This window comes from Cajanus cajan, chromosome 8 (assembly GCF_000230855.2).
Source record: "Cajanus cajan strain Asha chromosome 8, NIPB_CcT2T_4, whole genome shotgun sequence".
Taxonomy (NCBI): Eukaryota; Viridiplantae; Streptophyta; class Magnoliopsida; order Fabales; family Fabaceae; genus Cajanus; species Cajanus cajan.
Genome location: NC_138524.1, coordinates 47,881,892 through 47,903,237, shown reverse-complemented (window position 1 = coordinate 47,903,237; position 21,346 = coordinate 47,881,892). Strand labels below are relative to the sequence as shown.

The following is a 21,346-nucleotide window of genomic DNA, read 5'->3' as shown; positions in this document are numbered from 1 at the left end:
AATCAAATAAGCAAGAGACAAGGCAAATTGAAATTGAAGATTTAAATGAATTGCTTGATCAACCCCTATTGGAGAGTGAACCAAATGAAAAGTCTAAGGAGAGTGAATCACATGAGAAAGTAAAGGGAACATGTGAACAATTGCCAAAAGAGTGGAAGACTTCTAGAGACTTATCAATGGATAACATAATTGGAAATATTGGTAAGGGTGTTACTACTAGGAGTGCTATCAAAAATATTTGCAACACTATGGCATTTGTTTCACAAGTTGAACCTAAGAACATTGATGAAGCACTTAAAGATGAGCATTGGTTAATGGCTATGCAAGAGGAACTAAATCAGTTTGAAAGAAATGAAGTGTGGGATTTAGTGCCATTACCAAAAGACTGTCCAATTATTGGAACCAAGTGGGTTTTCAGAAATAAGCTTGATGAATCTGGAATAATTCTTAGAAATAAGGCAAGACTAGTGGCTAAGGGGTATAATCAAGAAGAAGGAATTGACTATGATGAGACTTTTGCCCCTGTAGCAAGGATTGAAGCAATTAGACTACTTCTTGCTTATTCTACTATAAAGAATTTCAAGCTTTATCAAATGGACGTAAAGAGTGCTTTCCTCAATGGGTTGATACAAGAGGAAGTGTATGTGGAACAACCACCTGGATTTGTGGATTTCAAAAATCCAAATCATGTGTACAAGCTCAAAAAGGCACTCTATGGCTTGAAGCAAGCTCCTAGATCTTGGTATGATAGGTTGAGCAAATTTCTAATTGAGAATGATTATGAAAGAGGAAAGGTGGATAATACATTGTTTGTCAAGAAGTTTAAAAATGATACAATGTATGTGCAGATATATGTGGATGATATTGTGTTTGGATCTACAAATACCTCTCTTTGTAAAGAATTTGCTAAAACCATGCAAGGAGAATTTGAGATGTCAATGATGGGAGAACTTACCTTCTTTTTGGGATTACAAGTCAAACAAATGCATGATGGAACTTTCATAAGTCAAAGTAAGTATTGCAATGAACTTTTGAAAAAGTTTGGTATGGAAGGGTGTAAGGAGGCTGCCACACCAATATCAAACAATTGCAATCTTGACTTAGATGAGAAAGGAATTGCTGTTAATAATTCAAAATATAGAGGTATCATAGGATCACTCTTGTACTTGACAGCAAGTAGGCCTGATATAATGTTTGTTGTGTGCATATGTGCAAGATTCCAAGCAAATCCTAAAGAATCTCATATGAAAAGTGTAAAGAGAATCCTTAAGTATTTGAAAGGTACAACTACTGTTGGTTTGTGGTATCCAAAAGGAGTTTCATTAAGTCTAATTGGGTACTCAGATTCAGATTTTGCTGGGTGTAGGCTAGATAGAAAGAGCACAAGTGGAACTTGTCACTTGTTAGGTAGTGCACTTGTTTCATGGCATAGCAAAAAGCAAGCTTGTGTTGCTTTAAGTACAGCTGAGGCTGAGTATATAGCAGCTGGAAGTTGTTGTGCTCAAATTCTTTGGATGAAGCAACAACTAAGAGACTATGGAATTGAGTTGAACAAGATTCCTTTGAGGTGTGATAACACTAGTGCAATAAATCTGACCAAGAATCCAATTTTGCACTCTAGGACTAAGCATATTGAGATAAGAGACCACTTTTTGAGAGATCATGTTCAAAGAAATGATTGTGCTGTGGAGTTTGTAGAGACAAGTAAACAACTTGCTGATATTTTTACAAAACCTCTACCTAGAGAAAGGTTCAATCAATTGAGAATTGAGTTGGGAATAATTAATGAATCAAGTTTGAATTGATTGTGTTGTGAGAATGAAAGTAAGAGATGTGTGAAAGATTATATTTGAAAGTGGCAAACAAGTCTTGGTAAAATTTGAGAAGTTAAAATTTTTCAGAGAAGCAAATCTTCACTGGAATAATCGATTATCTTAAGATATAATCGATTATCTTAAGTGATTTATGGAAACAATCGATTATCTTGGGAAATAATTGATTATCTGAGTAGTGGAATCTGAAAGGCCACTGGAATAATCGATTATTCTGTAAATAATCGATTATCTGGAATGAATAAGGAAAAACTACCTCTGTAATAATCGATTATCCTTAAAATAATCGATTATCCATATCAGATTTGGTTTTTAGGTGATTTTTCTGATGCAAACAATCGATTATTTGCATAAATAATCGATTATCTGGGCGGTTTTTTTTTTTAATTTCTTAAAACGGTTAACTCCGCGCCAAACCTTAAAACTACCCATTATCTTCATACCCAGAACGTGCTAGGGCTTTAAATCTCTTCTCAGAACCTCCCTTGTCTCATTCTCTCATTCTCTCATTTTCCCCCAAACCCTCAAAACCCTAACTCTCTCAAATCCTCCCAAATTTCTCTTCTTCTTCATCTTTCTCTAAAACCAACCATGGCATCTTCCTCCAAGAGACCCAAGAAGTTGGAAGTGAGGGGGAGCAAGCGCCCTCTTCCCTCAGAGCAACTAATTTCGAAGTGGTTTGCGGATGAAAAAGCGCAAGAATATTACTTCGAGTGGTACGTTGGTCGGAGAATCATCCCTCCGAAGACCCTGAAACTTGATTGGTTCAAAAATGAGGGATTTAGCTTTCCAACCCTTCTAGAGTATCAGGAGTTGAAAGCTTTCCTGGAGATGGATGGACCCTACTATCCGGAGCTCATCAGGTTATTTCTCTGTTTTGCTTCCACTAATGATGGGGTTATGCAATCTGTGGTTAAGGGAAAGTTAATCAAGCTGGATGGACCTACACTGAAGGCGGCTGCGGGTCTGAGCGGAACTGGAGCAGAGAAACCCCAGCCATTCAACTTTGGAGATTTTGAGGAGCTGACCACATTCCGGGATTGTCAACGGAACCCATCTAACACCAACTACGAGAAATTTTTGGCGGGAGGTATGAAGAAAAACTCTCGTTTAATTTCTTTCATTATTGCCTGGATGTTAAAACCAAGGTTACACAACCATGCACAAATGTCTCGGGATGACATTTTATTAATGCATGTGATTAAGAAGAAAATTAAGATTGATTGGGTGTCTGTTGTGAATGACTGCATTTGGAAGGCAAGGAGAAAGGAAGATGGTCCAATTCCTTATGCCTTGCTTTTGTCAAAAAATTTTGAGAATGCTGGTGTAGATTTAACAGGAGAAAGAAAGATTGTACTGCACGCATCGAACAAGATTGAGAAGTCTTCTTTGCATCATATGGGGATGCTAAAGCAAGAAGACAAGTGGGTTTTTAAAGGAGATGTTCCTCCTACCCCGGAGCCAGCTACAGATGAGGACGGTGTGCCTTCTCATGATGAGGATCAGCCACCACAGGTGGAAGCTGAGCCTAGGGAAGCTGAGCCGGAGCTGAAGCCGTTCTCACCTTTTGAACAGATTATGATTAATAAAATTGATGCAGTGATGGACATGTCGAGGAGACATGAGTCTTTGTTTTCAGGTTTGCTGGACAGGTTTGATGATCTGGATCGCGAAGTTAGGCTGATCAAGACTCAACTTGGCATTCCTGAGGACGAAGAATGATTTTTTTTTAACTAGTTTTCATTAGGATTTTTAATTCTATTTTGAGACAATTTAGTTCAATATGGTTGTAATAGTTTAAGTTTCTGAACACTTTTAATATTTTCTGTTGTTGAACAATTGCATCTTGATGAATTTGAAGTTTGTTTGTTAATGTGTTGGTTTGATTCTAATTCCAATGATTGATGTGGAATGCTGGTGCAGGGTATCATATGCTCTGTTTTTAATCATATGCTCTGTTTTTGTGAGCATATATGTTGATTTGTATGGTTATTTCTGGTTCAAATTGGCATACTCTGTTTTTGAAATGATGCACATTCTTGCGTAGTTTTATTTGGTCTGAATTGTGGCCTATAATTCTTAACCTTGGCTTACTTTGTTTTTGATAATGCCAAAGGGGGAGAAATGGTATTGTATGGTAGTATGTGTGTTAGTTGTTGTTGTTTGCAGGTATTGTGCTTGTGTGTGTGTGTGTTGTACAGGTTTTGGTTCATGACACAAGCAGGCACAAAGTGCATTACAGGATGATTAGTGCATTACGGGATGATTCATTGTTCATGGGTTGTCATCATCAAAAAGGGGGAGATTGTTGAGCTTAGGACAGCTTGAAGCTTAAAGAGTTTTGATGATCACAACATGCAACAACTTGGAGAGCACAAAAACAAAGTTAAAGAAGAGTCAAAGAGAATGCTATGAACTGGAACTATGTAATAGAACTTAGGAAATGAATTTTTGTAATTGTGTGTGCTTTGTGCATTGAGCAAATCTTGTCTAGGATTAAGTAGGGAGTAGATGATTATGAGTTAAAAACATTGGAGAGTTATTTTGAGGCTTAAAATGAAATTTTAAGAACTAACTCAAAATAATCGATTATTGTTAAATATAATCGATTATTTCAGCAAATGGGCTAAGTGGCATGCCTTGCTGTAATAATCGATTATTTGCCAAAATAATCGATTATTTCAGAAACAACTCTCTGGAATAATCGATTATCCAGCTAAATAATCGATTAAATTGTTCTTGGTTGATTTCCAGAAATCTGAAGAACAAAATAATCGATTATTCTTTAAAATAATCGATTATCTGAGTTTGAACTTTTATAAATAGACTTGAACTCTTTTGAAACAAAAGACAATTGAGTAAGAACTGATAATCAACTTGTGAAAACGTTTTAGAGAGTCTGTGTGACATCTTGGAGAGTTTTCTTTGTGAAATCCAAGAGAAAAACGTTTGTGAAAAGCTTGTGAGGAAATCATCATCATCATCATACTCTTGAAAGAGGAAGACAAAGATTTGTTCAAGAATTCCAGGTGAATTCGTTCCATTTTAATTCTTTGTGAATCTTTGTGGAAAATCTTGAGAAGGGGTTCTCAAGTGGTGAAGTTTCTTGTAGTGGGATCTACAAGGGTTGCTTTCTTGGGGTCAAGAAAGTGGTTATCTTTTAGTAGTGAAGTATATGCATGTGTGTTTGCTTGTAAACCTTCTTGCTTAAAGATAGTGGAAAAATCTTAATCAGGTGGTGATTAAGGATTGGATGTAGGTCACATGTGGAGTGGCTGAACCAGTATAAAAGACTTGTGCAATCTTCTTCTACCCTATCTCTTATATTGTGTAATTCATTGGTGGAACTTTAAAGAATATAAAACTTGATTAATAAGTGCATGTGAATCTTGATGGTTTGAATTTGTAATTGAATATTATTGCTGAACCTTACTGTGTTGAATCAAGTGAGCACATTGCATTCATATCATCATAACAAGTCTTTAGGAGGGCTTTATTTGAAAATTCTGTCATAGAAAAGTTTTGATTGAAATTAAGATCCAAAAACTCTGATAAATTTTTAAAGGGTCATTAAATCCAATTCACCCCCCTCTTGGATTGTGCCATTCTTTTCTATCAAATTCGTGCTAAGGTTCAAACTCGACCTCGGATAAGATAGAACGATTCATACTAAGGTTCAAACTCAACCTCGGCGTGAGATGAAATAATTCGTGCTAAGGTTTGAACTCGACCTCGGGTAAGATAGAGCGATTCATACTAAGGTTCGAACTCGACCTCGGTGTGAGATGAAATGATTCGTACTAAGGTTTGAACTCGATCTCAGTGTAAGATAAAGTATTTTGTGATAAAACAGTGTGAAATTAAGAAGCTATGAACAGAATGAGTCATTTTATTAATGTCGTGGTGTGCCTCGTTAAAAACCCTATCGGCCAAAACCCATTTTTCTATTTTTTAGGACAAAAGACTGAGTTGAGAAAAGAGTGCACAACTCATTCATACAATTTCAAATAAAGTATAATTTGAGGTGCATGGCATTCCAGGTTCGTGGGATGGGTTTTCCATTAAGCTCTTCCAGTCGGTATGCCCCATTTTCTAAGTTTTTTGTGACTCTGAATGGGCCATTCCAGTTAGGCGCGAGTTTCCCTTCTAATGAATCCCTGCGAGCGTCGCCTAGTAGTCGCCACACCAAGTCGCCAACCCGAAAGGAGCGAGGTCGGACTCGCGTATTGTATCTTCTCGTCGCTCGAAGCTTATAGGCGTCCTCATGAATCTGAGCTTCTTCTCTGAGTTCGTCAATCAGGTCGAGGTCGGTCGCTGTCTCTTGAGCATTTTGCTCACTATCGAAAACCTGGCGTCGGTGGGACATCTCTCCAACTTCTACCAAGATCATGGCATCGGCTCCATAGGTTAGCCTGTAAAGCGTTTCCTGCGTTGTTGATTGGGGGGTACAATGGTACGCCTAGAGGATGCTAGGGAGCTCGTCAACCCATTGCCCTTTGGCGCTTCCTAGCCGCTTCTTGAGCTCTCGGAGTATTACCTTGTTTTCAGCTTCGACTTGGCCATTGGTCTGTGGGAGCTCCACTGAGGTCGGGAGGTGTTTGATTCCGAGTTCACGAAGGAAGTCTTCGAAACTTTGTGCAATGAATTGCCTGCTGTTGTCGGTAACCAGAGAATGTGGAATGCCAAACCTGCATATGATGTTCTTCCAGGTGAATTTCTGTACATTCTCGGCGGTGATCTTGGCGAGTGGGCATGCCTCGATCCACTTGGTGAAGTAGTCGATTGCCACCAGGAGGAATTTGAGTTGACCTTTCGCGGGGGAGGGGGGGGAATGGCCCGAGGATGTCCATTCCCCACTGGGCAAAAAGCCATGATGACATCATCTGGTGGAGGGCTTCGGGCAGTTGCCGATGCGCATTGCCGAACTGCTGGCATTCCTTGCATTTTTGTACATAGGCTTGGCAATCCGACTTCAAGGTGGGACAGTAATATCCATCTCGGAGTACTCTGGTCGCCATCGAGCATGCTCCGGAGTGCATGCCGCATATCCCTCGATGGATCTCCTCGACGACATAGGTGGCCTGGGATTCAGCTAAGCATTTTAGAAGGGGAGTGGAGATTCCACGCTTGAATAGTTCGTCGCCAATGATGACGAACTTAGCCGACCGTGTCCTTATTTTCCGAGCTTCTTCTTTGTCTTGAGGCAAAGTCCCTTTCCTTTAAGTAGCCCCAAATCCCTGTCATCCACCCTCGGTCTGCGCTGTCACTAGTGTTGACGACCTTGTCGTCCAGACTGGGTGAGTTTAGTGTTTCCTGTATGATAGTCTGATGTTGCCCGGGGTGCTTCGTGCTGGGGAACTTGGAGAGGAGGTCGACTCTTGCATTTTGCTCGCAAGGCACATGGTGGATTGTGAACTCCTCGAAGGAGGAGATCTGCTGGGAGGCTACGTGGAAGTACCTCTGCAGTAAGGTGTCCTTAGTCTAGTATGCCCCGCTGAGCTACTCCACCATGTGCTTGGAATCGCTGTTGCAGCTCACTCTCCATGCTCCGAGGTCGTGAGCCAGCCTTAGCCTTGCAAGAAGTGCTTCATATTCTGCTTGGTTGTTGGTCACTTTGAAGCCAAACTTGAGGGATTGCTCTAAGGTGACCTTATTCGGCCCTTCCAGAATAATACCTGCACCACCACCCTTAGAATTGGAGTACCCATCAACATGTAAAGTCCATACCTGTTGTTCGTCGACCGATGTTGGAGTCAGTTCGGCCACAAAATCTGCCAGGCATTGAGCTTTGAGGGGGCCGCGACTTTCATATTTGATACCGAACTCGGATAGTTCTACTGACCAAGCTATCATCCGTCCAGCGAGCTCCGGCTTTCTTAGGATTTGCTTGATCGGGTAGTCAGTTTTGACGACCACTTGGTGACTCTGAAAGTAGGGTCAGAGGCGCCGAGCTACGGTGACTAGCGCTAGTGCGAGCTTCTCAATCATCTGATACCGTATTTCCGTGTCTTGAAGGACTCGGCTAATGAAGTAGATCGGCGTTTGCACCTTCTGGTTCTCTTGTACTATGACTGCGCTGATTGTGCCTTCTGCCACGGCCAGGTAGAGGAGGAGGTCGGCGCGGTGATCCAACCTCTGGAGGACTGGTGGAGTTGTGAAGAAGACTTTGAAGCTCTTGAAATCTTCTTCACATTGGTTCGTCCACTCGAAGTTTTTTGGCTTTCGCAGCAGGGTGAAGATGGGTCCTGCCTTCTCCGGGTTGGCCTCAATCCCCCTGCTGGTGATCATGAAACCAAGGAATTTACCTCCTTGGACGCCGAAGACGCACTTCTCTGGGTTGAGGCGCATGTTGTGTTTTCTGATCTGGCTGAACACCTCGGCCAGGTCGGCAGCATGACCATCGGCCGAAGTGGTTTTGACTACCATGTCGTCGACGTAAACCTCCATGTTCCGCCCAATCTGTTGGTGGAAAACTTTGTCCATCAGCCGTTGGTAAGTGGCCCCTGCGTTTTTGAGATCGAATGGCATCACTCGGTAGCAAAAGTTGGCGTGTTCAGTAATGAACAACGTGTGGACCTCGTCCGGGGGGTACATCATGATTTGGTTATACCCGGAGTAAGCATCTAGGAAGCTGAGGAGGGCGTGCCCGGATGATCCGTCAACTAGCTTGTCGATGCTCGGTAAGGGGTATGAGTCTTTGGGGCATGCTTTGTTCAGGTCGGTGTATTCAACACACATGTGCCACTTCCCCGAGCTCTTCTTCACCAGTACTACGTTTTCCAGCCACGTGGTGTATCTGACCTCGCGGATGAAGCTCGCGTTCAGCAGCTTTTGTGTCTCGGTGATGATAGCTTCTCGCCTCTCACCGTTGACCTTCTGTTTCCTCTGGGCCACTAGTTTTGCCTCTCTGTGGATTGCCAATCTGTGACAGATAAAGTTAGCATCTATACTTGGCATGTCGGCACTGGACCATGCGAAGAGGTCGGCATTCTTGGAGATTTTGGCTTCAAGTTGTTGCCGTAACTCCGGATTTAACTGTCTGCTTATCTTTGTACATTTTCTAGGGAGTTTGCCGACTTGAAGGTCGTCGAGCTCGTCAATGGGACTTGGCCGTTCGTCATGGGATTCCGACCTTGGATCCAGGTCAATGATGGCAACCTAGGATATGTGAGCTACAGTGGGAGGGTCACCTTTGCGACGCTCTTCGGATGACGAGACTTTCAGACTTTCGGCATAGCACTGCCGAGCTATCTTTTGGTTTGTTCTAACTGAGATGATTTTCCCATTATTCCCTGTGAACTTCATTGTCAAGTGTGGAGTGGATACCACGGCTCCTAGCTGGTTTAGGGTAGGCCTGCCGATGATAATGTTATACGACGTATTGGCCTCGACGAGGAGGTAGCGGACCATGATTCTCCTTGAATCAGGAGAGGTTCTGAAAGTTGTCAATAGATCCACGTACCCTCGAGTGTGAACTCGTTCTCCTGCAAAACTGACTAGAGGTCCTGTGTGAGGTTGGATAAGGGAGTGAGGGATATCTAACCTTAGGAACGTCGACCAGTATAGGACATCAGCCGAGCTTCCTTGGTTGATCAGCGTCTTGTGGACCTCCCAATTGGTGACCTCCACGGTGATGACCATTGTGATAGAAAAGAATGGCCAAATCCAAGAGGGGGGTGAATTGGATTCAATGACCCTTTAAAAATTTATCAGAGTTTTTGGATCTTCACTTTCAATTACAAACTTTTCTATGACAGAATTCTCACTTGAAGCACTTCTCAAGACTTGTTATGATAATATGAATGCAATATGCTAACTTGATTACAACATCATGAGGTTCATCAACAATGTTCAATTTACAGATTTAAAACATCAAGAATTACATTCACTTGTTAATCAAATTTTATCTTCCTTAAAACTCAATCAAGAAATTACAAAACAAAAGATAAGGTTGAAGAAGATTGCACAAGTCTTTTATACTGGTTCAGCCACTCCACATGTGACCTACATCCAGTCCTTAATCACCACCTGATTAAGATTTTTCCACTATCTTTAAGCAAGAAGGTTTACAAGCAAACACACATGCATATACTTCACTACTAAAAGATAATCACTTTCTTGACCCCAAGAAAGTACCCCTTGTAGATCCCACTACAAGAACCTTAATCACTTGAGAAACCCTTCTCAAGATTTTCCACAAAGATTCACAAAGAAACAAAAATGAAACGAATTCACCTGGAATTCTTGAACAATTCTTTGTCCTTCTCTTTCAAGAGTATGATGATGATGATGATTTTCACAAGTTCTTTCACAAATGTTTTTCTTCTTGGAATTTCACAAAGAAACCTTTCCAAGATGTCACACAGACTCTCTAAAGTGCTTTTAGAAGTTGATTATCAGTTCTCACTCAATTGTCTTATGTTTCAAAATAGTTCAAGTCTATTTATAAAAGTTCAAACCCAGATAATCGATTATTTTAAAGAATAATCGATTATTTTGTTCTTCAGATTTCTGGAAATCAACCAAGAACAATTTAATCGATTATTTAGCTGGATAATCGATTATTCCAGAGAGTTGTTTCTGAAATAATCGATTATTTTGGCAAATAATCGATTATTACAGCAAGGCATTCCACTTAGCCCATTTGCTGAAATAATCGATTATATTTAACAATAATCGATTATTTTGAGTCAGTTCTTAAAACTTCATTTTAAGTCTCAAAATAATTTTCCAATGTTCTCAACTCATCATCATCTACTCCCTACTTGATTTTAGACAAGATTTTCTTAATGCACAAAGCACACACACAAGCACAAATATAACAATTCTTTTAACACTTTATTTCCTAAACACTATTACATAGCTATACTTCAAAGCATTTTTCTTGAACTTCCTTGACTTTGTTTTTGTGTTCAATGTTGTTGTTGCACACTTGTTGTCTCCGGCTGTTGTGATCATCAAAACTCTTTTTCAGCTCTCCTAAGCTCAACAATCTCCCCCTTTTTGATGATGACAACCCATCACAACCCACGGACAATGATATCAATCCATAATGCACTTTGTGCCTGCTTCTTATTGTGTCATGAACCAAAACCTGTACAACACACACACACACAAAGCACAATACCTGCACAAAGCACAATACCTGCAACAAAAACTCAACACACAATACCATTTCTCCCCCTTTGGCATTATCAAAAACAAAGTAAGCCAAGGTTAACAATTATAAGCCATGTATAGAATTTTTCAGCAGCTCAAACCAAATCAGTTGCTCATTATTCAACCATACTTCAAACCAAAATAAACCAATGTGTGATGCCAATTGTGCACCATACCACAAACCAAATCAAATCAAGTCAAGATATCCATTATCTCAGTACAAAAAAACAGAGTATTTCAAATAATCACATTACAACATATATGCTCACCAAAAACAGAGCATTGTGCACCAGTATTCCAAAATAACCTTTGGAATCAAAATCAAGCCAATCACATAAGCAAACCAAACTTCAAATTCATCAAACTTAAATTGTTCAACATCAAAAACAATAAACTTGTTCAGGAATTAAAATCATTACAACCCAATTGAACTTATAAATTGTTCCAAACGTAAATTTAAAAACGACACAGAATAACAAAAATAGAAATCACTCCTCATCCTCCGGAATTCCAAGCTGAGTCTTGATCAGCCTAACTTCGCGATCCAGATCATCAAACCTGTCAAGCAAACCAGAAAACAAAGTCTCATGTCTCCTTGACATGTCCATAACAGCATCAATCTTGTTAATCATGATCTGCTCAAAAGGTGAGAACGGCTTTAGTTCCGGCTCAGCTTCTCCAGGCTCAGCTTCCACCTGTGGTGGCTGATCCTCATCATGAGAAGGCACACCGTCCTCATCTGTAGCTGGCTCCGGGGTAGGAGGAACATCTCCTTTAAACACCCACTTGTCTTCTTGCTTTAGCATCCCCATATGATGCAAAGAAGACTTCTCTATTTTGTTCGATGCGTGCAGAACAATCTTTCTTTCACCTGTTAAATCTACACCAGCAATCTCAAAAATTTTTGACAGAAGCAAAGCATAAGGAATTGGACCGTCTTCCTTTCTCCTTGCCTTCCAAATACAGTCATTCACAACCGCCACCCAATCAATCTTAATTTTCTTCTTAATTACATGCATTAACAAAATGTCATCCCGAGACATCTGAGCATGGTTGTGCAACCTAGGTTTTAACATCCAGGCAATAATGAAGGAAATCAAGCGAGAGTTCTTTTTCATACCTCCCGCCAAGAACTTTTCATAGTTTGTGTTGGATGGGTTCCGTTGACAATCCCGGAATGTGATCAGTTCTTCAAAATCTCCAAAGTTGAATGGCTGGGGTTTCTCTGCTCCAGTTCCGCTCAGACCCGCAGCAGCTCTCAATGTGGGTCCGTCCAGCCTGATTAACTTCCCCTTAACCACCGATTGCATAACCCCATTATTAGTGGTAGCAAAACAGAGGAATAATCGGATGAGCTCCGGATAATAGGGTCCGTCCATCTCGAGAAACGCCTTCAACTCTTGGTACTCCAGGAGGGTTGGAAAGCTAAACCCCTCATTCTTGAACCAATCAAGCTTTAGGGTCTTCGGAGGGATGATTCTCCGACCGGCATACCATTCGAAGTAGTATTCTTGGGCCTTCTCATCGGCGAACCACTTCGAGATGAGTTGCTCCGAGGGAAGAGGGCGCTTGCTCCCCCTCACTTCCAGCTTCTTGGGTCTCTTGGAGGAAGATGCCATGGTTGGGTCTTGGAGAAAGATGAAGAAGAAGAGGGATTTGAGAGGTTTTGAGAGAGTTAGGGTTTGGAGGGTTTGGGAAATAATGAGAGAATGAGAGAATGAGATAATGAGAGGTTCTGAGAAGATTTTAAGGTGTTTGCACGTTCTGGGTATGAAAAAAGTGGGTAGTTTTATGAGTTGGCGCGGAGTTAACCGTTTTAAGAAAATTTAAAAAAAACCACCCAAATAATCGATTATTTGTGCAAATAATCGATTATTTGCATCAGTAAACTCAATTTGAACCATTTTCTGATATGAATAATCGATTATTTTAAGGATAATCGATTATTACAGAGGGTTCATTTTCCTTGTACTCCCCAGATAATCGATTATTTTTGGAATAATCGATTATTCCAGTGACTGTTTACATTCTCATTCCCAGATAATCGATTATTGACTGAAATAATCGATTATTTCAGTGACCTTTGAGTTTCTTCTTATCAAATAATCGATTATTACCCAAATAATCGATTATTCCAGTGACTTTTGAGTTTCTTGCTTACCAGATAATCGATTATTACCCAAATAATCGATTATTTCCGAAACTCTTGGAATTCTTCATGTTCCAGATAATCGATTATTTCCTCAGATAATCGATTATTTTCATGAGTCACTTTAAGATAATCGATTATATCTTAAGATAATCGATTATTCCAGTGATGATTTGTTTCACTGAAAATTTTAACTTCTCAAATTTCACCAAGTCTTGTTTGCAACTTCCAAATATTATCTTCCACACATCTCTTGTATTCATTCTCACAACATAATCAATTCAAACTTGTTTCACTAATTATTCCCAACTCAATTCTCAATTGATTGAACCTCTCTCTAGGTAGAGGTTTTGTGAAAATATCAGCTAGTTGTTTGGTTGTCTCTACAAACTCCACAACACAATCATTCCTTTGAACATGATCTCTCAAAAAGTGGTGTCTTATCTCAATATGCTTAGTCCTAGAGTGCAAAATTGGATTTTTGGTCAGATTTATTGCACTTGTGTTATCACACCTCAAAGGAATCTTGTTCAACTCAATTCCATAGTCTCTTAATTGTTGCTTCATCCAAAGGATTTGAGCACAACAACTTCCAGCTGCTATATACTCAGCTTCAGCTGTACTTAAAGCAACACAAGCTTGCTTTTTGCTATGCCATGAAACAAGTGCACTACCTAACAAGTGACATGTTCCACTTGTGCTCTTTCTGTCTAGCCTGCACCCAGCAAAATCTGAATCTGAGTAGCCAATTAGACTCAATGATACTCCTTTTGGATACCACAAACCAACATTAGTTGTACCCTTCAAATACTTAAGGATTCTCTTTACACTTTTCATATGAGATTCTTTAGGATTTGCTTGAAATCTTGCACATAGGCACACAACAAACATTATATCAGGCCTACTTGCTGTCAAGTATAAGAGTGATCCTATGATACCTCTATATTTTGAATTATCAACAGCAATTCCTTTCTCATCTAAGTCAAGATTGCAATTGTTTGATATTGGTGTGGAAGCCTCCTTACACCCTTCCATACCAAACTTTTTCAAAAGTTCATTGCAATACTTGCTTTGACTTATGAAAGTTCCATCATACATTTGTTTGATTTGTAATCCCAAAAAGAAGGTAAGTTCTCCCATCATTGACATCTCAAATTCTCCTTGCATTGTTTTGGCAAATTCTTTACAAAGAGAGGAATTTGTAGATCCAAACACAATATCATCCACATATATTTGCACATACATTGTATCATTTTTAAATCTCTTAACAAACAATGTATTGTCCACCTTTCCTCTTTCATAATCATTCTCAATTAGAAATTTGCTCAACCTATCATACCAAGATCTAGGAGCTTGCTTCAAGCCATAGAGTGCCTTTTTGAGCTTGTACACATGATTAGGATTTTTGAAGTCCACAAATCCAGGTGGCTGTTCCACATACACTTCCTCTTGTATCAACCCATTGAGGAAAGCACTTTTTACATCCATTTGATAAAGCTTGAAATTCTCAATTGATGAATAAGCAAGAAGTAGTCTAATAGCTTCAATCCTTGCTACAGGGGCAAAAGTCTCATCATAGTCAATTCCTTCTTCTTGATTATATCCCTTAGCCACTAATCTTGCCTTATTTCTAAGAATTATTCCTGATTCATCAAGCTTATTTCTGAAAACCCACTTGGTTCCAATAATTGGATAATCTTTTGGTAATGGCACTAAATCCCACACTTCATTTCTTTCAAACTGATTTAGTTCCTCTTGCATAGCCATTAACCAATGCTCATCTTTAAGTGCTTCATCAATGTTCTTAGGTTCAACTTGTGAAACAAATGCCATAGTGTTGCAAATATTTTTGATAGCACTCCTAGTTGTAACACCTTTACCAATATTTCCAATTATGTTATCTATTGATAATTCTCTAGAAGTCTTCCACTCTTTTGGCAATTGTTCACATGTTACCTTTTCTTTCTCATGTGATACACTCTCCTTAGATTTTTCATTTGGTTCACTCTCCAATAGGGGTTGATCAAGCAATTCATTTAAATCTTCAATTTCTGTTTGCCTTGTCTCTTGCTTATTTACTTCATCAAATACTACATGAACAGATTCCTCTACCACTAAAGTTCTCTTATTGTAAATTCTATAAGACTTACTATTTGTAGAGTATCCTAGAAATATTGCTTCATCAGCCTTTGCATCAAACTTCCCAAGTTGTTCTTTCCCATTGTTCAGCACATAACACTTGCAACCAAACACTCTAAAATAGGAAATGTTAGGCTTCTTTCCTTTATAGATTTCATAGGGTGTTTTCTTTAAAATAGGCCGAATTAGAACTCTATTTAACACATGACAAGCTGTGTTAATAGCATCAGCCCAAAATTATTTTGGTAGGTTTGTTTCATTTAACATTGTTCTTGCAAGTTCTTCTAAGAACCTATTTTTCCTCTCAACAACTCCATTTTGTTGAGGTGTCCTAGGTGCTGAGAAATTATGGTTTATACCATGTTCCTCACAGAATTTTTGAAACATGATGTTTTGGAATTCACCTCCATGATCACTTCTTATAGAGGTGATGTTTGAACACTTCTCATTTTGAACAAGCTTAGCAAATTTTCTAAAGGCAGTGAAAGCATCATTTTTATTTGCAAGAAACATAACCCATGTATATCTTGAGTAGTCATCAACAATTACTAAGCCATAGTAGTTTCCACCTAAGCTCATTGTTCTTGATGGACCAAACAAATCCATGTGAATTAATTGCAAAGGTCTAGATGTTGAAATCTGATTTTCTCTTTTAAAACTAGCCTTCACTTGCTTTCCCTTTTGACAAGCATCACATAATTTGTCTTTTCCAAACTTGAGTTTAGGTAGACCAACCACCAATTCTTTCCTACTCAATTTATTTAAGTGATCCATGTGAATGTGTGCAGCTCTCCTATGCCAAAGCCATATATTTTCTTCTTGAGTTATTAGACATTTAGTGTTTGTCATTGATATTGAATGCTCTAAGTCTAGCATGTATATGTTGTCAATCCTTTTTCCTATAAATCTGATTTCTTTACTCCTTTTATCACAAATTAAGCAACATGTATTGTCAAATTCAATTTTAAAGCCTTTGTCACTTAATTGACTTATACTCAGCAAATTGTGCTTCAAACCTTCAACAAGCAATACATTTTCAATCAATGTTTGAGAGGAGGAATTACCAATATTTCCATGACCAAGAATTTTGCCTTTATTGTTGTCACCATAGGTAATATACCCTTCATTCTTCAATTTCAGACTTGAGAATTTGGAGGGATCCCCGGTCATGTTCCTTGAGCAGCCACTATCAAGATACCACAGCAAATTTTTGGCCCTCAAGCATTCCTACAAAATAAATTCAGAGGAAAAATTTAGGTACCCATGTGGAGGGTCCTTTTTGGTTAGTTCTCAGCCCTTGACTCTTCTCAACCCAAATCATTTTTCCACTTGGAACTCCAAATTTTCTTGAGTAACAGTTCCTAATAGTATGACCCATTTTACAACAATAAAAACAAGTTGCTTGTTTAGAAAAGTTACTTTTGAGTTTTCTAAAATTTTGACTTTTCACAAAAGCTACTTTCCTAGACTCAAATGGTATGCTTGTGCTTGGATTAAAGCCAAGTCCACTCCTATCAAAAGTGTTTCTTTGTTTTCCCAAAAAGAATGTTCAAATTTGCATTTCCCTTTGTGAACCTTGCAAGTGTGAATTTTAAATCAGCATTTTCCTTTTCAAAAACTTTGCAATGTTCACAAACATCTTTTAAGGAATGAGCTTCACTAAAGTTAAACATAGTTTGAAGATCATCATGCTCATGCTTCAAATCTTCAAATTTTTGTTCAGCTTTAATTAAAGCATTTTCATACCATTTCAGCTTGTTTTTCAATTTTAAATTTGAGGCACCTAATTTGACAGCCTCTTCATGAATTTGAATGAAAGCTTCTTGAAGTTGGTCATAATCAGGATTTGATTCAAGGTCTGAGTCACTTACTATTGTGTCTTGTGCAGTTCCAGCCATCAAACACAGATTGTTTTCCTCACTTTCAGATTCTCCACTTGTTGTGCTTGAGTCATTGTCTTCCCAAGCAATATAGGCTCTTTTTCCTTTTGCATTTTTCTTAAACTTCTTCTCCTCTTGTTGCTTCTTTAAGATATTTGGACAGTCATCTTTCATGTGTCCAGGCTTTCCGCATTCAAAGAAATTGAAGGAGGAGGAGGATGCTTCCTCTTTCTTGTTTGGCTTTTTGTTGAACTTATAGGGAGAGTTTCTTTTTCTTCTTATAAACTTTCTGAATTTCTTCACTAGCAGGTTGAAATTTTTAGTTTCGGAGTCATCGGAGCTTGTTTCTTCATATACCTCTTTTCCTTTGGCAGTTTTTAAGGCCTTCAATGACACTCCTTTACCTTTCTTGTCTTGCTGCTCATGTTCATCAAATATGTGCAGCTTTTGTTCATGCTCCCTTAATTTTCCAAAGAGAGTAGCTAATGTTAAGGAGGTCAAGTCCTTTGATTCTTCAATGGCTGTCACCTTTGCTTGCCATGTTCTATCCAAGCATTGCAGCACTTTTAGATTCAGCTCTTCCTTTTCAAATTTCCTGCCAAGATCAATAAGGTGATTTATCAAATGTGTAAATCTTTTTTGAAAATCAGAGATGGATTCACCATTTTGCATTCTAAACAATTCATATTCTCTAATGAGAGTATGTTTTCTTGATCTTTTGACATCACTTGTTCCTTCATGAATGACTTGCAAGGTGTCCCACATTTCTTTAGCTGATGAGCATTGTGAAATCCTGAAAAATTCATCAATAGACAATGCAGATGTGATTATATTTTTTGCTCTCTTATCATGTTGGGCTCTTCTCCTTTCCTCATCACTCCACTCACTCCAATGTTTCTCCTTAAGCTCACCATCATCATTCTTTTTCATTGGAACATAGGGTCCATTTTCTATAGCATCCCATACAGCAATATCAATAGCTTCAATGAAAATTCTCATCCTAATTTTCCAATAGACATAATTTTCACCATTGAAAACAGGAGGTCTATGTATAGAGACACCCTCACCATAGGGTAGGTTGTTGTTGGCCATTTTTAAGTCTTGAACAACTCTCAAGAACCTTGCTCTAGATACCAATTGATAGAAAAGAATGGCCAAATCCAAGAGGGGGGGTGAATTGGATTCAATGACCCTTTAAAAATTTATCAGAGTTTTTGGATCTTCACTTTCAATTACAAACTTTTCTATGACAGAATTCTCACTTGAAGCACTTCTCAAGACTTGTTATGATAATATGAATGCAATATGCTAACTTGATTACAACATCATGAGGTTCATCAACAATGTTCAATTTACAGATTTAAAACATCAAGAATTACATTCACTTGTTAATCAAATTTTATCTTCCTTAAAACTCAATCAAGAAATTACAAAACAAAAGATAAGGTTGAAGAAGATTGCACAAGTCTTTTATACTGGTTCAGCCACTCCACATGTGACCTACATCCAGTCCTTAATCACCACCTGATTAAGATTTTTCCACTATCTTTAAGCAAGAAGGTTTACAAGCAAACACACATGCATATACTTCACTACTAAAAGATAATCACTTTCTTGACCCCAAGAAAGTACCCCTTGTAGATCCCACTACAAGAACCTTAATCACTTGAGAAACCCTTCTCAAGATTTTCCACAAAGATTCACAAAGAAACAAAAATGAAACGAATTCACCTGGAATTCTTGAACAATTCTTTGTCCTTCTCTTTCAAGAGTATGATGATGATGATGATTTTCACAAGTTCTTTCACAAATGTTTTTCTTCTTGGAATTTCACAAAGAAACCTTTCCAAGATGTCACACAGACTCTCTAAAGTGCTTTTAGAAGTTGATTATCAGTTCTCACTCAATTGTCTTATGTTTCAAAATAGTTCAAGTCTATTTATAAAAGTTCAAACCCAGATAATCGATTATTTTAAAGAATAATCGATTATTTTGTTCTTCAGATTTCTGGAAATCAACCAAGAACAATTTAATCGATTATTTAGCTGGATAATCGATTATTCCAGAGAGTTGTTTCTGAAATAATCGATTATTTTGGCAAATAATCGATTATTACAGCAAGGCATTCCACTTAGCCCATTTGCTGAAATAATCGATTATATTTAACAATAATCGATTATTTTGAGTCAGTTCTTAAAACTTCATTTTAAGTCTCAAAATAATTTTCCAATGTTCTCAACTCATCATCATCTACTCCCTACTTGATTTTAGACAAGATTTTCTTAATGCACAAAGCACACACACAAGCACAAATATAACAATTCTTTTAACACTTTATTTCCTAAACACTATTACATAGCTATACTTCAAAGCATTTTTCTTGAACTTCCTTGACTTTGTTTTTGTGTTCAATGTTGTTGTTGCACACTTGTTGTCTCCGGCTGTTGTGATCATCAAAACTCTTTTTCAGCTCTCCTAAGCTCAACACATTGGATCATCTTGGTTTGGGCAGACGCCAGTGTAGTCGTCGTCGGTGAAGGTGATCGGTGGTGTGCTGGGGTGTGGGGCCGAGGTAGCGGAGTGAACATTGTTGATGCTGCGCAAGTTTCTTTTTCGCGTCGAGCTACTAGAGCCTCCCCCTACGAAACCTCCTGCAATTGTGTTGATGACTCCCCACAAGGGAGCTGACCCTGTTTCCTGACTTACCTTGGCCTGCATCGCATCGCCAGCATTTTGCTGAGAACCACAGGGTTGGTCCGTGCGAGTTCTCGAACCTCGACCTCGCCCTCGTCCTCGTCCATTGTGACCTCCTCGGTGGCCTTGTTGTCGTTGGACGTAATGTTCGAGGTGTCCCCCATGGACAAGTTCCTCTATGCGATCTCTGAGTGTGCGACACTCCTCAGTTGTGTGACCATAATTTCTATGGTACCTGCAATGCTTTGATTTGTCTGCACTATTGGGACTGTGTCCAGGTGGTGGCAGAGTGAGTAGATTGTTGTTGCTGGCCTCCTCCAAGATGTGTACTCGGGGCGCATTCAAGGGGTGTAGAAGTCGTACCTTCCCCCTTTATTTGTCCTAGCAGCCTTCTTAAACTGACTGTCAATAGTGACCTTTATCTTGTCTTTGTGACCATGATCCGGCTTGACCTGTGATTTTCCGCAGACCTGGTCACGAAAGGCAGAGTGTTCCTCCACCTGGATATACCCTGCAGCTCAAGCACGGAGTTCGTCCATGTCAACAGGAGGTCGCCGACACAGGCTATCGACGAACGGTCCTGGCTTGAGTGCCTTGAGCATGGCGTGTAGGGCGACCTCGGGATTCAAATTTTGAATCTTGACCGAGATGCTAGCAAAGTGCTCCATGAACGTCCTCAGTGGTTCGTCGTCGCCCTGTCTGAGATTGGCTAGTGCGGCTGATGTGACGTGATGAGGTCGGCTTGTTGCATATTGTGTCGTAAACCGTCTGACCAGGGTGTCAAAGCTGTCGATTGATCTCGCTGGCAGTTGGGTATACCAAGCGAGTGCTGCCCCCTTGAGCCAGGTCAGAAAAAACCCTACACAAAATAGCATCATCATTAGTGTATAGGTTTACCTGTGTAACGTATAGGTCGATGTGCTCGTCCGGGTCAGTAGTTCCGTCATAACGGTCGATGTTGAGAGGCTTCCATCCAAAAGGGAGGGGCGTCTCCATAATGCCATCCCCGAAGGGGTGGTAGCGGATGCTTGCCCTATGTCCCGGATCCTGGACGGGCGCGTTGCTGACTTCATTGGCCGACCTGTTCGTCGGCGCATGCGACCTATGTGTGGCGGGCCAGGGGGTAGGTGCCTTAGGTGCAGTCGGTGGTTGAGAGACCGAGTGCCCCTTTTCCTCGTGTTGATTACTCGGTTGAGGGGGTTGATCAGAAGGGCGTCGAGGGAGCTGGGCGCGAATACGCTCATTCTCGGCGCGCAGCGCCGCTAGGTCAGATTCATTCGCGGCATGCAGCGCTGCTAGGTCGGTTTCGTGCTTGGCACGAATGCTCTGCAGGTCGACAGCGTGTTGCTGCCGCATCTGTTTGACTTGTTCGATCAGTCTTCTCAGTGCTGTTTCGCTGTCCATTCTAGTTGTGCGATCTAGGTCGTTTGTTACTCGTCTACTATGGCTTCGGGTGAAAACCATAAGCGTGGCCGATAAGAGCTATCTTGATC

General features: G+C 39.8%; 1 protein-coding gene across 1 annotated transcript; it reads right to left on the bottom strand.

Moving 5' to 3' along the window:
- Positions 1–8,990: 8,990 nt before the first annotated feature.
- Positions 8,991–9,473, bottom strand: LOC145950472 (uncharacterized). Its single transcript, XM_083061563.1, has one exon. It carries the CDS (start codon positions 9,471–9,473, stop codon positions 8,991–8,993), a length of 483 nt encoding a protein of 160 aa, XP_082917689.1.
- Positions 9,474–21,346: the final 11,873 nt, after the last annotated feature.

Excerpts from the sequence above, each read along its gene's own strand:
- LOC145950472 (XM_083061563.1), bottom strand. The coding sequence starts at position 9,473 with ATGGTCATCACCGTGGAGGTCACCAATTGGGAGGTCCACAAGACGCTG.